This window comes from Abramis brama (assembly GCF_963993115.1).
Source record: "Abramis brama genome assembly, chromosome: 16".
NCBI classification, from domain to species: Eukaryota; Metazoa; Chordata; class Actinopteri; order Cypriniformes; family Leuciscidae; genus Abramis; species Abramis brama.
The window spans coordinates 22,833,822-22,853,444 of NC_139978.1; the positions used below are offsets into that span (position 1 = coordinate 22,833,822).

At 36.2% G+C, this 19,623-nt stretch overlaps 1 protein-coding gene across 3 annotated transcripts in view; it reads right to left on the reverse strand.

Moving 5' to 3' along the window:
- celsr3 (cadherin, EGF LAG seven-pass G-type receptor 3) overlaps window positions 1–19,623 on the reverse strand; it is a 49,920-nt gene that overhangs the window by 24,600 nt on the left and 5,697 nt on the right. For all 3 annotated transcript variants that reach the window (XM_084087460.1, XM_084087461.1, XM_084087459.1), the window contains exons 2-10: window positions 10,271–10,608; window positions 9,063–9,351; window positions 3,975–4,197; window positions 2,510–2,625; window positions 2,267–2,355; window positions 1,924–2,081; window positions 1,643–1,806; window positions 986–1,111; window positions 673–842 (exon numbers count right to left, since the gene is read on the reverse strand). In XM_084087460.1, coding sequence (XP_083943586.1) covers window positions 673–842; window positions 986–1,111; window positions 1,643–1,806; window positions 1,924–2,081; window positions 2,267–2,355; window positions 2,510–2,625; window positions 3,975–4,197; window positions 9,063–9,351; window positions 10,271–10,608 — 1,673 coding nt within the window. The remainder of the gene's footprint in view (window positions 1–672; window positions 843–985; window positions 1,112–1,642; window positions 1,807–1,923; window positions 2,082–2,266; window positions 2,356–2,509; window positions 2,626–3,974; window positions 4,198–9,062; window positions 9,352–10,270; window positions 10,609–19,623) is intronic.

Genomic DNA, 19,623 nt, shown 5'->3' on the forward strand with positions numbered 1-19,623 from the left:
TGAAGGCAAACAAGGCCAGGTTTTCCCTTATTGCCAGAGAGCATCAGAATACCACAGGAAAAGCTTGGTTCATAATTCATAGAGGATTCAATCCTTTGATTTTACTTAGTGCTTGCCTTTAATTAATATTTCTTCCATTGTTTTATTTAAATTAAAATGAAATGCTTATGAAAAAATAGTAACTAAACACATTAAGAAATTGTATTAAAATAAAGTGGACTTCCTTCTTCCACCAATTAGATTATTTAATGTGAATCTACAACACTTCTGTTAAAATACCAATTACGACAGTTGGGTTATTGCAGTTAATTTTGATATTAGATTTGATTAAAATTTTAATTAAAAAGAAAGTCAAATTTAAATATGTAAATGTAAACTCAAAGAATGAATTTAATATCAAAATTAAAATGTGTTTGGTGGACAAACATTTAACTGTAAACTTAATTAAAATATATATATATATATATATATTATAAAAATTAAAATATGTTTGGTGGCCAAACATGTCACTTTATGGGCTGACAAAAAAAAATGCATCTCTTTATTAGTAATAATAAAACTAATAATTCTTATTAGTAATGAGATGCAGACCATACCATAACTTTGAAAGGGTTAAAGCTTTTCTAATTGTTTTCTTTTCCTTTCTGCATGCATTTCTATAAGTGAGTATACCTGAAAAATCAAGTTGGTGTACTGTCCAGCTTGAGCCTGCAGGAGAACTCCCTCTTTTGATCTGGTGCGGAACACCAGCCCCATGTACCAGGGTGTGGTGATGGTGACTTCATTCTTCAGGTCCCACCACAGTGCACTGCTTCCAAGGAAACGATGGGGGTGGGACATCACTGTGGAAGAATCATTCCAACATTACCATCATAAGCAATGCCATCATGACATTAACATTTAGCAATAGTTCCTGTTTGATAATGCCATCCTGATTTAAGATTCACTTAAAGATCAACAGAGAAATCATTTATGTAGGTCTCACCTAAGCTGCAGTCCTTCCCTCCAAATCCAACAGGGCAGTCACAGGAATACGTCTCCCAGCTCACCCGACATGTGCCGCCATTCTGGCACGGGTTTGATTTACAGAAAGGCAATTTGGCACTGCAACCTAATAAAGACAGAGCATTACATCACAAATGCTGCAGCCAATCACAGAAAAAGACAGTTACAGCACAATCACCATGACAGCAGCAAATAACAGGCCAAACGCTCACAAAAGGAAGTATACACTACCGTACAAAGGTTTGGGGCTGGTGAGATTTTTCATGTTTTTGAAAGAAGTCTCTTATGCTCATCAGGGATGCATTTATTTGTTCAAAAATACATTAAAAATAGTAATATTGTGAAATATTATTACAATTTAAAATAACTATTCTCTATTTTAATATATTTTAAAATGTAATTTATTTCTGTGATGAATTTTCAGCATCATCACTCCAGTCTTCAGTGTCACATGATTCTTCAGAAATCATTCTAATACGCTGATTTGGTGCTCAAGAAACATTCTTATTATTATCAATGTAAATAACAGCTGTGCTGCTTAATACTTTTGTGGAATCCCAAACTTTTGAACGGTAGTTTATGTTGATGTCATTACAGAGATACAGAACGTCACTATCATCACATAATGCACACACACCAGGTAAAGTGCCATTATTAGCGATGAATCCTGCCATGTCCACTGGTCTGTTATCAATGTGCAGGTCTTTCATGCAGCCAATAAACTCTCTTGTACCAAACGGGAAATTCTCAGGCAGGTTAGGAACTCCACCCAAAAACAACGGGCCAGTCAGATCCAAAGACCTGTGAGAGAAACAATACAGAATGAGAGAATGAGATGCTATATGAGTTTTCCTGAGCAAAACCAACATGTGCAAAGTGAACATATAAATGTGTATGTGTGAGTGTGCGCACGCTCACTTCTTGCTGCTGGTCTGTCTCCCCTGTGCAGCACAGCTATAGTTGCCGAGCTGAGTGCCAAACCTCAGAGAAACGGCCGTATCACAGTCATCTACACTCAAAACAGCGACCTTCTCATCGGATGGACCCTGAACCTCACCGCTAACACTTCGCTTTGGCTAGGATACATACACAAATGTTTCCCCATAAGTACACAAACACAAAGCACGCAACTACATTCTGAATATAAGGAAACTACTAAGTTCCATACTAAAAAAGTCCATAGTAACAGAAGAATACTTAATATTTAAAGGAATAGTCCACCCAAAAATGAAAATTCAGCTTCTTCAGAGCATTTTCTCACCTTGTTGTAGTAATGGATGTGAACAGTGTGCCAGTTGCCATCACTCACTCCACCAGGCAGGTACGGACTCACCAGAGTAGACGACTCACCTGTGGAAAAGGAGATCAAAAGTAGATATTAAAGTGACAGACTCACAAAATTCACACCACAACCCTTTCATATTTCTATGTAATCCCAAATTTGGACCATAGATGGGTCCAGGATTCATTGTAAAACTGAGCACACACATGCACTCTTCTTTACCTGTGGAGTATTTAAGAACCATTTGTCCGTCCAGTATCTCCAAAGCAAGGAAGTCGTGCTTCTCATTAAACCGGCCATTGTAGAAGAGCAAACCATTACTTTCCAATGTGGCAAACCTACAAAACACAATTAAAGCTCATCAAAGATCTGGAATGAATCAGTACAGGTCCATTTAGAGTTTAATAATGTAATGCCCACAAATTGTCTTAAAGTACACTCAGCAGAAATTGATCTCTAAATGAATTTAACTCAATTTCCAGTCAACATGGGACGGTTTCATGGCAGGGAGATCAGCAAACAATATCCATTAGACCTTTCAAAGTAAACATTTTTAACTAGTTGCCAAAGCAACATTTCTCATTTAGTTTAACTTGATGTACTAAAATAACTAACACTAAAACTGTAATAAAAATTAATAAAAACTAAATAGACCTCATTTTACAAAGATTACGTAATAAATAAAAACAAAATAAAATGATGAATTATTAATAAAAAATATTAATTATTAACCACAAATAAATAAATAAATAAGATGCATTATTGTAACTCTCTGACTGCATGTTAAATAAATAAAATGATAAATAATTAATTGAATTTTCAAATTTCATATTTGCGATTTCATTTCTACTAAATTGCCAAATGAAAGCCAAAATAATAAAATCTCTTTTTGGTATATAAATTTATAGCTGACATGCCTCTGGATGTCCTCTCTGGAAAGGTTTTTTTTTTTTTTTACAAATGCACTAGTTTGGTCCAAACAAAACGCTGACAAAAGGCCTAAGCTGTGAGAGAGATGGACCCCGTTTACACTCTCCTGAGCAAAGACTTTTAGATTTAAAAGAGTTTATATAGGATATGCACACTGTAGCACAATGGTTATCTTTCAGTGCAGAGAGGCCAGGCTTTAACCGAGAGAGAGAGAGACAGGGATTTAATATTCTGGCGTGTCTAGGGAGATGAGAGAAGGTTGTGCCCTTTCTGAGCGTGTTGATATTTGACCATTTTAATAAATAAAATAGCTCTGTTTTAGTCACCCTGGAGATTACAACAAACATCCATTATATTACCTCTGTGCCACAGCAACCAAACCCTGACCAATCACGTCAAACACATGACCAGAAAATAAAACTCACAAGGGGAAGTAGAAAAAAACAGGATGAAAGAAGAGTGCTAAGGAGCTTTTCTCATGAACAGAGCATGAAAGAGAGAGGAGAGAATGTGAGAAATAGATTACAGAAGGGAAATAAGATTTATGATATATACATTCATATTTATATCTATAAAAATACAAATATTTACATTTGTACTGTTTTAATTAATCTCTCCTATCTCAGAAAAAAATTCTAAATTATACTACTAATACAAAATTGGTTATTTCTGTCATAGTTTTGGACTTGACACATGACTAAAGATTCGACTTCATGCCTTTAAATTACACAACAGGTGTGTCCATGCATGTACTCACGAGAGAGAGATGGAGAGGTGGAATCGTTGACGGAGCCCCCTGAACATCATGAATGATTTTGGCGGGAAGGATCTGGTGGTGACAGAGCAGTAGGGCTTCTCATAACCTCCCGCAGGACACTCACACCTGAATCCCCCTCCGGAGAGCTCACGACACGTACCACCGTTACGACAAACGCCTGCCACACATCGTCCACCACGCCGGTCAAACTCACAACGCTCGCCTGAGACAGACAGAGAAAACATATCAAATATACACATGCATACATTGATATTTGATAAATTAAATTTGGCTGATCTTTAGATGCTGATCTTTGAAATTAGGTGCTGATATTTTGAAGATCATTTTTAAAAACCCTAATATTTAATAACACTGTTTAGTAAATCTCAAAAGAAATATCCATTTTATATATTATAATGTAAATTCAGTTGTTGCATTTAAAATGATTGACTTTAATTGTTAGCATTTTATTTTGATTTATTTAGACAAAATACTTCATAATTTTAGTTTTGGCCATTTACATGTATCAGTTATTGGCAGTAGCATAAAAAAATGGCTTATTGGTATTGGCCAGAATTTTAATATCAGCCATCCCAATTTTCTTTACTAAATACTTTGACTAAATTTAAAATGTCAAGTTGTCAGGACTCAAAATCTGTCCATTTAACACACACCTATTATGATGAAATTTAAAATGATTTATTTAGTTAAAGTTGAGTTGTTCAAGTCGGCATGAAATTAAAATCTATGGAATCTATTTTCCAGTATCTTCCAGTAAAACAACAGACTTGCCAGACTTCTTCGATCTTAAAACCCGCCCCTCACATTCAGATCTGATTTTACAATACCAAATGTGACAACAAAACCAGCAACAAAATATAAATAAAACTGGTAAACACTCCAAAATGAAACCCTAATAATTATTCATGCCCTAGTGCATGCTGGGAACAGGGAGCGAATGGAACTAAACCACATTACCATTTCTATTTTTACTTGATCCATGAATCATTTCTCACAGTTTTATGTAAAATTTGAAAAGCTGCACATTAACTGCTTAAAATCATTTGATAAGATTAAACAATTGTACCATCACTGTATCAGCAGGGATCTAGCTTACACACACACACATTCTAGCAATGTGTATAAACTCTGTAAAAACCTGTAGACGGGGAAACCCCAATGGACCAATAACAGACAAACACACACACACTCCTTCATAAAGCAGCTTGTTGTTTGGGTTCTGAAACATCAGCAGATCATGCCCTAAGGCTTTATGTTGCTGAGCCAAATGTGAGCCAAATTCTGGCATAGTGATGTTCCAGCATTGTGTTGGTGGTGAGCCTCTGGCACTGGTTAAATAAAGCACATTAATGGGCATGCATGTACAAACCTCTGGCACAGACACACATGTAGACATCTCAGCCTCCCTTTAGTGGGAGTATGAAAATACTGCCTTTAAAAGCACTTCAAACTTTGACCCACTACAGAAATATACACACATACAGCAAAATGCCTCAGGACACACATATGGACAGACACACATCACATGCAAACAAACTATCAATGTTTACACTAAAGTAACTGCTCAATATGAATACAAACCAGCCACACACACACATATATAAACAGACACCAAAACCCACAAGACACATGGACTTGCAGATTTAAAGAAGCTCCGTCCAGCCTTTATCCTACTGGCTACATAGACTGAGAGTTCTCTGCATATTCAACAAGAGGCATTTGCATATTCATCATAGCTTACAAGCATATCACCTGCAAAGGGAAAAGGATTTAAGCACACATTCCTCTTGACAGCAGCACTGAATATTCAAAAGCCAACTTAAAATAAGTCGCTATGCCCAGAATAAAAATATATAAGCAGGGAAAACCACTGAACACATGAAACCTGAACACCAACTCAAATATATTACCAACTAAAATATATCACAAATATATTTCATAAAAGAGAAAACCCAGTATTCATTATTTAATGTTACATGAAGTAATATAAATTGTTGTTATGGCCTATATAAATACAACAATTTAATAATTAGCTAGGCCTACTTTCTTTTGCAATTTATCTATATGTGATTATTACAGACAGACAGTGAGCATAAAATCATGGCAAATTTCAATACAATCAATATGTTGATCATTCAAAATCACCCTAACATAGTAATCTATCTATTTACCAGTCTGTATGAGAGACTGCTTATGAAACTTAAAGTTTGTTTTATCTTTGTCTTACTAGTTTTATCTAGTTGTATCATAAAGATCTTAGAATGTTTTTGCAAATAAATGTGTGTTTATCTTCAGCTTAATTATATAGTTTCTTGTAAGTAGAGGTGCTGAATGTATAAGAAAGAGTGTTCCAATATTGCAAGATATATCATAAGAATTTAATGAAATTGCTTTTAGAATGTTTAATTAGTATTTAACACGTTTGCCAATTCCATTTTCAAAGTGTTTCTACGCCCCTGGTCCTAGTTAAACCATATGGACTGTTTGTCCTATTCTGAGAAAACATTTCACACTGACTGCTCCTGCTCACAGAGCACTTACTGACACACAGACCAACAGCAATTTCTTTAAACTTCTCAACCAGAACTGACAGAAAACACACACACGCACGCACGCACACACACACACAAACATGTTCAAACTCAAAAATACAAACACATTCTCACAGTTCACAATGAGGTATACAAGTTCATCTTAAAGTCCAAAAACAAAAAATAGAACTGTCTTCACATATCCACAACAAATACAAGCGATAGCACACAGAGATATTCACCTACATAAAAGCAAAGAGAATTCAAGTGCGCTTATCTAGACATGGACAAAAGGTGAGCTTTTACGTACACACACATGCTCTCACACACACCAGCGCACACTTAAACAAATCTCCATTGATTCTCAGCTGACTCTAAATCACTTAAAAACCAGCAGGGAAAAGCTCTAAAACCCTCTCTGCAAATATCTCTCCATCTTTAGTCTCTCTATCTTCAGTCTCTAGATACTTTTATCCTTTTATATTTGTGTCTGGTGCTCGCTCTCTCTCTTTTCTCCAGCTGTTCACTTCCTGACTTACTATTAAGAGCACCCTCTTTCTTCCTCTCTCTGTTTCGCTCCACTCCCCTGTACCTATCCAGACTATTTGGTAATGTATTCTCTCAGCTTCGTTCAAATGATGTTTAATTCATCAAAGCTATTCTTCTTCTCTTGGGCTAAACCACCCTACCCAACCCCCACACACATGGTACAGCCCTCAGGGGGATCCTGCATCTGCCCCTGCTTTCATCCTTCCGTTGGATTTCTTTTTCTCTCTTTCACTTTCTCTCATACTGCAGCCTTTGTATTACTAAGAGTTGCTCATTTAACTTCAGAATGACTTCACTGCTGAGAGTTTAGGTCTGTTCAACCCCAATGGCTACACACACACTGAAAAACAAACTGGTTAGCGGTTGTGCTGTTCCACCAGGCACCACCGTCTAGTCTCCGCATCAGATGCTGCGCCCACGGACCGCTCACAGCCCCTTCACTGGCCATCTGATGCATATTGAACAGAAAACTGGCAATGTTTGATTGGCAGGCTGCTGCACAATTTGAGTGCCTCTTTGGAACAACTAGTAACTGGATTTGGAAACGTTGGAGGCACACATGGCCAGGGCTGGGTTAAAATATTGATTTTATCATTAATCGTGATATTCCTTACTAGTGATTACTCAATAATCAATAATAATGAAAATCCCAAGATTGATTGCCCTCAGCAAAACAAATCTATTTATAGACTCGTTATTTGTTATTTTACCAGTATTTGAAGTCCAAAAGTCTCCACCTTATTTTTTATGTAAGAGCGGGCGCGGCCATTTGTAAATTTTATGTTCCTGGCTTCCGGTGCGAACTGGTATTTCTTATTTAATTATAAACACACTGGTTTGTTGCGCAAGCAGTTTTTCCATTTACTGCACTTTGATATTCTTCTCGTTTTTTCGCTATAGCGGCTAATGAATCGAAAGTCTCACACATTCGCAGAAAACAGCTTACTTCTGAATGGAAAAATAAGGTGGATAAAGGACTAGGAGTGACACTTAAAAATAAAATTGTATATATTTAAAACAGTTTGTTTAATTTAATGTTTTACAATGTAGTTAAAATAATACATTAATAAAAAAAAATTATTTGAAAAAATAAATATTTATGGCCAGTTGCATTTCTTTGTCCATTTTCCAATTGCTTTTCTTGTTTTGTCAAATGCTTTTCTTTATTAACTTGATTTGTCAATCAAGTTAAAATGCCATTGGACAGTGTATTCGTGGAGACAACCAGTCAACCTTTGACTCTACAACATGCCACTCCAAGTAGTTCATGTTCATGAGTTTAATGTAATTTTTTTTATAATTTTACACATTGTTATAAAAAACTGTTTTACATTAGAAATGCAATTTAAAGTTTACTTCAGTTGGTATCCACAGAGCTGTTTTTACTATTTTTAAATTTAATATAAATAAATAGTAATCGAACTCCATAGTTTGGACCCTGTTTTAAGATTATTAATTACCGTAAATTCGTATTTTTACCAAGTAAGAAGGTTCCTTAAATAATTTAAAGCATTAGCTGAGAATTTCTTTCATACATACTATATACAAAATGGACATTATAACTGATATATCTGAAAATGAATTAAATCAAATTGAATTTGTTAACTAATTTGTTAATCAGAACCTAATTGGAATGTAATTAGAAGATCTGCATCTATACCTTATCATCAAATCTATGAAAGATTTATTTTCCTGTCTAACCAAGAAACATCAAATGCCAAATGTTGTTGGGTTTGTTGGATCCGTTGCTGTCTGTTGGGCAGTATGAACATGATTCTCATCATTCTACTGTACATCCAACAGCCAACTTTAGTGCACATTTGAAATGTTGCTGTATGTTTTGGCAGTGTGAACCAGCCATAAGTGGGCGATTCTTGGCCAGAATAAACCGCAAAGTGCGTTCTATTGCAAGTCTTTGCAAGACTCCCCATCACCTAGAAAGACACAATAACACATCTCTTACTGAAATACACAATCCCACTCTCACCTGTGTAATCCTCTCGGCAGATGCATGTGTAGCCTCCCTCCCTGCGAGCGCACACTCCTCCATTCATGCAGGGGTTTGAGTAACACAGGTTTATTTCAATCTCGCAGTAATCTCCGGTAAATCCGGCTGGGCAGCGGCAGCGCAGGCCTGTGATGGGATGGATGGGCCGGAACAGCGTGGAAGGGGAGGCGATAAAGGGAGCAGAGCTGTTGAAGCGGAGGACGCTGATGCACTTCATGTAGTTCTGACATGGCTCACGCAAGCACACATTATCATCAAATGGGAGAACCTGCCGTAATACACAACAAAAGGTGCTTTTAAGTGTTTGTGTGAACTTGTGTGTGTAGTTCCCAACAAAATTATAAGAGATTATAAATTATTAATATATTCAGCGTGTCTTAAAATTCAGTCAAACATTTATTGGTTGCTCTCATGTTTTTTTAAAAATCAAAACTCAACTGGCAAATGAATAAAGAAAAGTATTTGGCAAAAAGATGAAGAAAATAAATTTGCAATTGCAAAAATGTTTTAAGTAAAGTTTAATTAATTTATTGTTTCATTTAACTATGAATTGAATAAATAACTTTAGATGTACTTTTTTGTCAATTTGAAAAGTTTTTTTTATTTTATTACATTTTTAAACTTCCTTTTCAAAAGTTTTGGGTCAGGAAGATTTTTTTTTTATTCAACAAGGACACATTAAATTTATCTAAAGAGACAGTAAAGAAAAAAAAAAAATTCAAATAAATGCTGTTCTATTGAATTTTCTATTCATCAAAAAAAAACAAAAAAAAGTTTTACGGTTTCCACAAACATATTAAGCAGCACAAGTGTTTTCAACATTGATAATAATAAGAAATGTTTCTTGAGCAGCAAGAAGGATCATGTGCGGGATCAATTTCAACGATGCTGAAATTTCAGCTTAGCCATCACAGGAATAAATTACATTTTAAAATAAATTAAAACAGAAAACAGTTATTTTAAATTGTAATAATATTTCACAATTTCACTGTGCTTATTTTTACAGTCTCTTTTATTATATAAATGCAGCCTTAACAAAAGACAACCAAATTATAGATAATTATAAAGATTTGTATTACCTTATCTAATACAATGAAATTCATACGTTAAATGTTGTTTAAATGTCTAAATACTGTGTGTGTGTGTGTGTGTGTGCGTGTGTGTGTGTGTGTGTGTGTGTGTTTTACCTCCATATGTGCAAGGGTGTTAAGTCTAGGTCTGTTGAGGTACAGCTGCTCCTCCAGAGCCTCTGATGGGAAAAACTGCCCTCCCGGCAATGCCGCGGAGAAACTAACGTTGAGCACCTTTCCTGCATCTGCATCCGGCTGCACGTTAAACACAAACACATCATCAGGAGAGACTGAAAGCACTGCTGACACTCCCTCCAGGAAGTGAGTGAGCAGCGGGGACAGGAAGTGCTCCTGGGACATGTTCTGGAGTCGCACAGTGATGCTGCTGCTGAGCATCTCCTCCGTAATGATGAGAACCCGCAACACACACTGAGCGCTGACGCTGTGAATGCCATCTGAGAAGCACACAGAGAATGAGACAAAGGGAAGATGAAGTGAGTTAAGGAGAGATAATAAGCATAAAAATGACAAGCCTTGCCCTGTATCACAGTATATGTAAAAGCAGAATGTCAAATCACTTTAGTTTGTAAGATAAGTGATAAGAACATGTCTGACAGCTCCATCAAAACACCACTTCAGTTTCTCTGATAGTCACAGTCTATGTTTTACTTTATTGTAATGTGAAACATTTTAATGCTGCTGTGAGAGTTGTACTACTTCAGAGGTCCATCTCAACATGAAGTCGGGTCGGTGTCAGTACAGCCTGTGATTTCATCTACAGCTCACTGACTGTGAAATTAGCAACATGCTGCGCAGTGAATCATGTGTCCATCAAATGCACACGTACTTTATGCTCATACACACACAAATGCATATTCAGTGCATACAACTTTGGATATACACAGTCACAGACTGTTTAGAATTGAAAAGAGAGCAAACTGGAAAGATGAAAAGAGAAAATAATGAAAAGATTCAAGGTTTTCTGTGACTGATCAGAAAATGTGTGGGTGAACCCAATGTAAACATGTCCAGATTGCATTTCAGACATTATGTTTTGTATGTAGAAATTGTAGTTGATTTTTAAAACCAGGTTTATTTATTACTGTGTTTCATTCAGTGTGTATTATTTTCATTTTGTGAGCAAAGACTACCTTTACCACTAGCGACATTTTGCGGGTGAAATCCAGTCATTTCAATTGATCGAAAATTTCGCATAAGAGCAAACATTTCCCCATGCAGATGTTGCATTATTTTTCCACACAAATTTGCAGCATTGACCAATAGACAGCTGCTTGGTTTTGCAGGCTAAATTTTGGCTAATGTGACAGCAAGAATAATTTCTTACTGTAAAACAATACAGCAATACAGTGCAATACAATACAGAAATCCAGTCCAACAAATACAATTATGATGTATAAATTATATATTTAAATAATATGTCATTGTTGACGTTGATCTGTATTAAAGTGATGACAGTTGAGGGAAATTTGATTAATTATCATGAAAATAATGCCCCAATGCATTATTTTAATGGTCCTAAATTTGGGCTTTTTTCTTTTTCTTTTGGAGGGTAAAATATTACCCAGACAAGTTCTTGACAAGTCTCCTGACATTCAGCTTTATACATCCATATTTGTTTGGGTTCAAATATTACAGCCACTGGCTTTAATTTTGGACCATGCAGCACTTATTGGGCTGTGAGTTTGAAAATACACACCATTGCACTATTATCATTATAGTGACCAGTGAAGCATGCTAGTGTTTGAAGGACTTTGATACTCCAGTACCACTAACACCCTGCCAGTCCAAACAATTCTGAATCGTGTTATTCAGAATGTCCTTGCTGTTTGTACAACAATGATGACATTTTCACAGTTGCTTTTCCATTTTCTAAATGATTTTTTCCCCTGAATACATTAAAAATGTCTTTGCAATTAAGTGCATGAATATGGTCTTGGCAGCAAGTCACTCTAAAGTCGATTTAAATTGAATGAAAGAAAAGAAGAGGAAGAGAAGAGAAGAGGAAATGATTGAGATTGAGCAGGAGGGAGGGAGAGAGAGAGAGAGCTTGGGGTGAGGCTGCTGGAGGCTGGTAAGGAGTCAGGGATGGGAAAGAATAAAAGCACAGAAGATAAAATGAAGGGGGGAGGGGTGAAAGAGAGACGTTAGATCATAATGTCATCCACTTAAAAGTCATACCTTTCATGCTGATAAGCATTTCTCATAAAATACACTTTCCATCCCATCCCCCACTTCTCTCTCTCAAACACACAGACAGAAACAAAACATGCTTTCTACTCAGCCACGCCTGCCATGTTAATCCATAACCCAAATGTATAACAAATTGGCATTCTTAAAGGTAAAGTGTGCAATTTCAGTGCAAAAAAAAAAATCCTGTTAAATTTAGGGTACAAAAATGTACACTTTGGTACAACTACAATGAGCATGGGTTAAAGTAGACGTTGTTCGCAGGTAGCCAATGAAGATCACAGGCTGGCATTATGCAAATTTGTTACGATGTTACGTAGGTTTGTAACAGGAAATAAGGCTTGAATTGCTGACGACTCATTACGGCAGTTCAGAAGCGAGTCCTTCTTTTAGGAGACAATAACTTTATTTGTCGCGCACTTTGATCTTTAAAACTTTGCAGATCTTTTACATTCACAAACAGCTATACTACACACTGCATATAAGGTAGTATTTGAAAAAGCATAATTGAGGCACTTTAAAGATCCTTTAATCCTGCTTGGCTCACCACACCAAACAGTGTTTGCATGTACTGTTTGTATATTACAGTTTAGCTCAAAATATTTGTACAGTTTTTCCACAGTGATGAAGTGTTTGACTGAACTGCTCTAATAGCTGGAGAAATAAAGTCGTGTTTGTCAAGCGCAATGTGTGAGTGTCTACAATGCGTGAGGACGACAGCCGTGGCTTGAAGTTTTTAATGTCACTGGATGTCTCAGTGTCTAAGGAGATTATATCCTCCTTTGATGAAATGCCACCCTGTGCGAGAGAGAGAGAGAGAGAGAGAGAGAGAGAGATGGAGAGAGTGAAATGGGTTAGAAGAGGAAGGATGTAGGCAGGGGAGCAGGAGTGTTTACATAGACGTCAGAAAGATGAAGGCAATATCAAGCAGACAAGAGATCCGGGAATGTGTGTTTGTGGGAGACTGAGATGAGGAAAAGACAGACAAAAAGAAGGTGTGGGGGGAGAGAACGAGGTACAGGAGAGGTAGGGGGAAGGGTGCGAGGAGGCAGCTGGTTTGATTACGGGATTATAAGGCAGTGACTCCCTACTGACCTCCCGAAAACAGTCCCCATCTCTCACTTTAACACACCATGCAGCCATTAAACTAATGCACTAGAAAAGCACATGGCGCAAAACACAACGGAAGCAAATCACCAATTTCTTATCTTGTCTATCATTTTTTTTGTCATATTCCAGTAAGCACTGAGGTCAAACAAATAATAGCAATTGTGGCAAATTGACAAGGAAATAATTGTAATTACTCTAAATGGCCACAACATGTGCAGGGGTAACACACTGGTAACTCATCATCTAAATAAAACAAAACAAAACATTTATTTAAATGATTAATGAAGCTTACAACAGGAAAATATTATTATTCATGCTGATTAAATCAACACATTCGAGATCCCACAGAGGATAAGTCAAATCACCAGCATGTGTGTGTGTGTTTACTTGCTCTTTGTTTAATATCTGTCTATGGCATCTGACATTAGCAGTCAGTGGAAGTCACCGTGATTTTGCCAGGCAAGATATATAATTATGAACAGAATTATTTTGTTGATGCTGGAACAACTTTCCTGCCCGAAAATGTAGTGCCAATCCCTACCCATAACTTCTTAGAATCAGAGGGAAATGATATGTGAATAACACTGAGGTAGTAGTCCCTTAACCCTTGTTGCAAGCCTAAACTTAACATAAAACTGTAAACTTGTCCCTCAAATCGGATTGGTTGATTGGAATGTTGTTCCAGGATCAACAAAGATGTTGATCCAGGGACATGTTGTACATATTGTATTGTTGTAAATACCAACTCAATAAACTGATCTACACTTACATAGCTAAATTTAACAGGTCCCAGAGTAAATTTATATATATACAATCTCAAGTCCACTTTACCGTTAAGAGAGTTGATTGCCTGAAAGAACTTTTAAAGGATACTCTATTCAGCCCCTGATTATAACTCCTAAACAACTGCTCTATATTGTACACTATTTACAATTTTGAGGGCAGTAATATTTTTTTGAATCAGCAAGGATTAATTAAATTGATCAAAACTGACAGTAAAGACATTTATAATTTTACAAAAGTAAAGAATGCTCTTTACTGAAAAGAATACTGAAAAAATATATCACGGTTTCCACAAAAATATTAAGCAGCACAACTGTTTTCAACTACCCTGGAAATCCAGAGTTCTCACGAGAGCACAATTTTAATTTGCTCAGCGAGTCATGCTCATTAACTATGCCCTTGTAGCCGAGCTGCACCAATCACATCGGTGTATCTGATATAGGCGGGCCAGAGGCGAGCTAAACAGATAATAATAAGAAACATGGATAATAATAAGAAATGTTTCTTGAGCACCAAATCAGCATAATAGAATGATTTCTGACGGATCATATGCTGATGCTGAAAATTCAGCTTTACCATCACATTTTAAAATATATTAAAATAGAAAACTTTAACTTTAAATTGTAATAATACTTCACAATATTACTGTATTTCATCAAATTAATATAGCCTTGGTGAACCCAAGGGGCTTCTTTCAAATTGTTTTTGTTTTGTTTATCTTACTGTCCACAAACTTTTGAATGGTAGTGTATGTGATCTTATGGTATCAATAAAATGGTTATTCTTTTTAAATTATTCTTAAATTAAGTTTTTAACCCTGTTGACAAATTGTTTGTGTTTGTTTGTTTTATCTATCAAAACTTTCAAAATGTTGTGAAATGTATGCTTAAAACATAATTTTTATATTTTACTGGTAAACCAGATCAAAATACTGGTTATGAAGATGATTTTTAAGTGCAGGCACAAATACAAACAGAAGCATTTCATATACAGCCATTCAATATAAAGCATGTTAAGAGCAGTATGGTTGGTTTCAAAGAGGGCAATTTTCCATTTCTTTCATCTGAAATAATTTTCCTTCAGCTGTTCAAAGCGAAGTCAGCGAGTCTTTCCTCTTTCTATTCCTTCTGTTCAATCACTCGTCAGTCCCCACCTCCCTCCATTTCCCAAGTCTCTATTCCACACTTCAGTGTTTTGTTATCTTCTCTTCCTCAGTCTGTTTTCTTCTTCCTCCTATACACATTCCCTAAACCCATCATTTCTCCTTTCTTCATTGTATTTCTCTCTACTTCTCTCTCAGACCCTTTTAATCTTTTATAATCTAGCTCCCTTACCCATTCTAAAGTGAACTTTATTTTAGGCTTGTTTTGCACAAGGGGATTGTTAGAAATAACTGCCTGTGAGAGTGTGTTTGATGCCATTCTTGCTGGGGTCGTAGGAAAACATGCAAATACCTTTTACCAGTTCACAAAAACATGAAATAAACACATAGGTTTTGTAGGCCACTAGTATAGGTGTATAGTATAGTATATTTTTTTCAGGTTTCACTACCTAACACAACAAACCTGATACATGCACATGTATCAGGTAAATCCTGTCAGATAAATTTAGACAAGATTACTGCTATAACCACAAGGCTCGTTTAAAAGGAAAAGGGGGAGGTATTGCTGTAATTTATAGCAATATCTTCAGTATTACTCAGAAGTCTAGTTTCAAATATAATTCTTTTAAAGTGATAGTGCTTTCTGTAACATTATCTAGCGTAAGTGATAAATTCCGTTTGTGCTGGCTACTGTATACAGGCCACCAGGGCACCATACAGATTTTATCAAAGAATTTGCTGATTTTCTATCAGAGTTAGTACTGGCTGCAGATAAAGTCCTAATTGTTGGTGATTTTAATATCCATGTAGATAATGAAAAAGAAGCATTGGGATTAGCATTTACAGACATTCTAAACTCTATTGGAGTTAGACAACACGTGTCAGGACCTACTCATTGTCGTAATCATACTCTAGATCTAATATTGTCACATGGAATCAATGTTGATGCCGTTGAAATTCTGCAGCAGAGCGATGACATCTCAGATCATTATTTAATCTCATGTATACTTAATTTAGCCAAAGTGGCAAAGCCGACTCTGTGTTATAAATATGGTAAACTATCACTTCTGCCACTAAAGATTGCTTTACGTTTCCAAACAGCACAGCAGTAATGACTTTATGAACTTCTTTACTTACAAGATTGATAATATTAGAGAGAAAATTATAACTATGCAACCGTCTACTACAGTATCACATCAGACAGTGCACTGTAGTCTCCCTGAGGAAAAAATTCATTCATTCATTGCTATAGGAGAGGAAGAATTGTCTAAACTCGTTAAATCGTCTAAATCATGTATGTTACATGTATGTTAGACCCTTTACCGACTAAGCTATTGAAAGAGATGCTTCCAGAGGTCATAGATCCTCTTCTTAATATCATTAATTCATCTTTGTCACTAGGATATGTAACAAAAACTTTTAAGCTGGCTATTATTAAACCTCTTATTAAAAAAACGCAACTTAATCCTAGAGAATTAATCAATTACAGGCCGATCTGAAATCTACCTTTTCTGTCAAAATTAATAGAAAAGGCAGTATCCTCACAACTATGTTCCTTTTTAGAAAGAAATTATATCTGTGAGGATTTCCAGTCAGGATTTAGACCATATCATAGTGCGGAGACTGCTCTCATTAGAGTTACAAATTATTTGCTCTTATCATCCGATCATGGTTGTATCTCTCTATTAGTGTTACTGGATCTTAGTGCTGCATTCGATACCATCGACCACAACATTCTTTTGAATAGACTCGAAAATTATGTTGGCACTGGTGTAATTGCACTAGCATGGTTCAAATCATACTTATCTGACTGTTATCAATTTGTAGTAAATGAACGAAGTAATGTCGTATTGTAAATGAAGAGATGTCGTATTGATCAAAAGTTTGGTATGGAGTACCACAAGGCTCAGTACTAGGACCGTTGCTGTTCACTCTGTACATGCTACCCTTGGGAGATATCATTAGGAAGCATGGAATTAGTTTTCACTGTTATGCTGATGACACTCAGCTCTATATTTCTACGCGCCCTGACGAAACGCACCAATTCACAAAATTAACGGAATGCATTGCTGATATAAAAATCTGGATGACTAGTAATTTCCTACAACTTAATTCTGAAAAAACAGAGTTTCTAATTATTGGGCAAAAAACGTCTGCACCCAAGCATTTCACTTTATTTTTATTAACCCAGAATATTGAATACAGAATACTTTATTTTTAATACAGAATACAGAATACTTTATTTTTATTAACCCAGAATACTGTCTAACAATTGATGGCTGCTCTATCAAATCTTCGTCGTTGGTTAGGAACCTGGGTGTGCTCTTTGATACCAATCTTTCATTTGAAAGCCACGTTTCTAGCATCTGTAAAACTGCATTCTTCCATCTTAAAAATCTATCTAAATTACGACATATGCTTTCAATGAAAAATGCGGAACAGTAAGTTCATGCGTTCATGACCTCAAGGCTAGATTATTGTAATGCTCTAATGGGTGGTTGCCCTGCATGCTTAATAAACAAAGTTGGTCCAAAACGCAGCAGCTAGAGTTCTCACTAGAACCAGAAAGTATTGCCGTATTAGCCCCGTTCTGTCAACACTGCATTGGCTCCCTATTAAACATTGTATAAAACATCATTCCTGAATCATAATCATACACTGTTCGCTCGTTGGCCAGAGGAGAACTGGCCCCGACTGAGCCTGGGTTCACCCAAGGTTTTTTTATCCATTCTGTCACCTGATGGAGTTTTGGTTCCTTGCCACTGTTGCCTTGGCTTTTGGCTTGCTTAGTTGGGGACATTTAATATTCAACAATATTATTGATCTGCCTTACTTAAGGTGGACGGTGACGCAATTTTCTTCTAGAAACAAACTTTATTGTACTATTTTCATGTTATCACTGTGAAGCTGCTTTGATACAATCTGTATTGTAAAAAGCGCTATATAAATAAAGGTGACTTGACTTGACATGCTGACAAATTCTCACAACAGCACCTCTCACATTTGACAAACTTCTGAACACTGAAATTACAAACCTAGCATGACCAAAACAGGCCCCAGGTGTCATGGGTCACTGTATGTGTGGTTTGCACACAAAAATAAAGTGAAATGCTTAGATGTATTTGCCCTTCATAGTTGGAATTAGTCACATGGAAATATATTTCTACTCCATCAGCCAAAAGGCACTCAACTACAAACACTTACACACTCAAAAACACATGTGTATAAACACACAAACTTAATATGCTCAAACAAACCCAGATGTAGGCATAAACAATGTAGATGGCTGCATGAACGAATATTCAACCATCTGATTAAACAAACACACACACAAAATCTTGGGCACTAGTTTGACAGCTGATTACTGTGCTTCGTTTGTTTCCAAAGCCAGGCTTCCCCTAGGGACGTCCTATTACACTCAAAGTAAAGTAGAACAGAGAGAGAGAGAGAGAGAGAGAGAGAGAGAGAGAGAGAGAGAGCATGCAAGATAAGAGGGCTGTATGTAATCCTCTATTAAACTACATTTACCAGTATGCACACACACACACACATATTTATTTTGAAATACATGCATTATCTCTGAGACCAATATGATTTTGGCTACACCTCAAATGTGCATTTTGTCATCATTAAAAGCATAGCAAAATAAGCACTACAACTAATCACATCCATACAAGAATAACAAGATAAAAGCGACATTGAGCTTCAAACCATGTCATCTCATCTTACAGACAATGATCTGTGCTCATTAGGAAACTGTAACTGCTGTTTCTCTGGGTGAATTGGAATATAAAGGAATTATTTCATAGGAAATACTATATTTCAAATTAACCTTCCGTTTCCCTTGGGACATCAAAACTCTGATAAAGTCAAACAATACATAAGCTGCTCCACTCATTTAGAAACACATATTTATACTATTTAACCCAACAGAAAAAAAAATTCTGTGAGAAAAAAGGGAAAGAAAGGGATAGAAAGCAAGGAAGCAAGAAAAAGAATGAGGAATGAAGAGCAAGAGGGGGATGGAAATGGAAGTGTGCTTTCCTCAGAGGAGAGAGTTAGAATTTTACCAGAGGGTAACTGAGCTGTCCAACACTGCAGTCTTACAAACTCCCCAACCTATACACACACACACACACACACGCACACAAACTGCCAGGTAAGGTAAATAATAAAATCAGCAATATTTTTCAAGTCAAGTAGGACATTTTTTCTAAGTGATAAATAAATACAAAACAGCCACAAAAACCCACACATTTTGATAAAT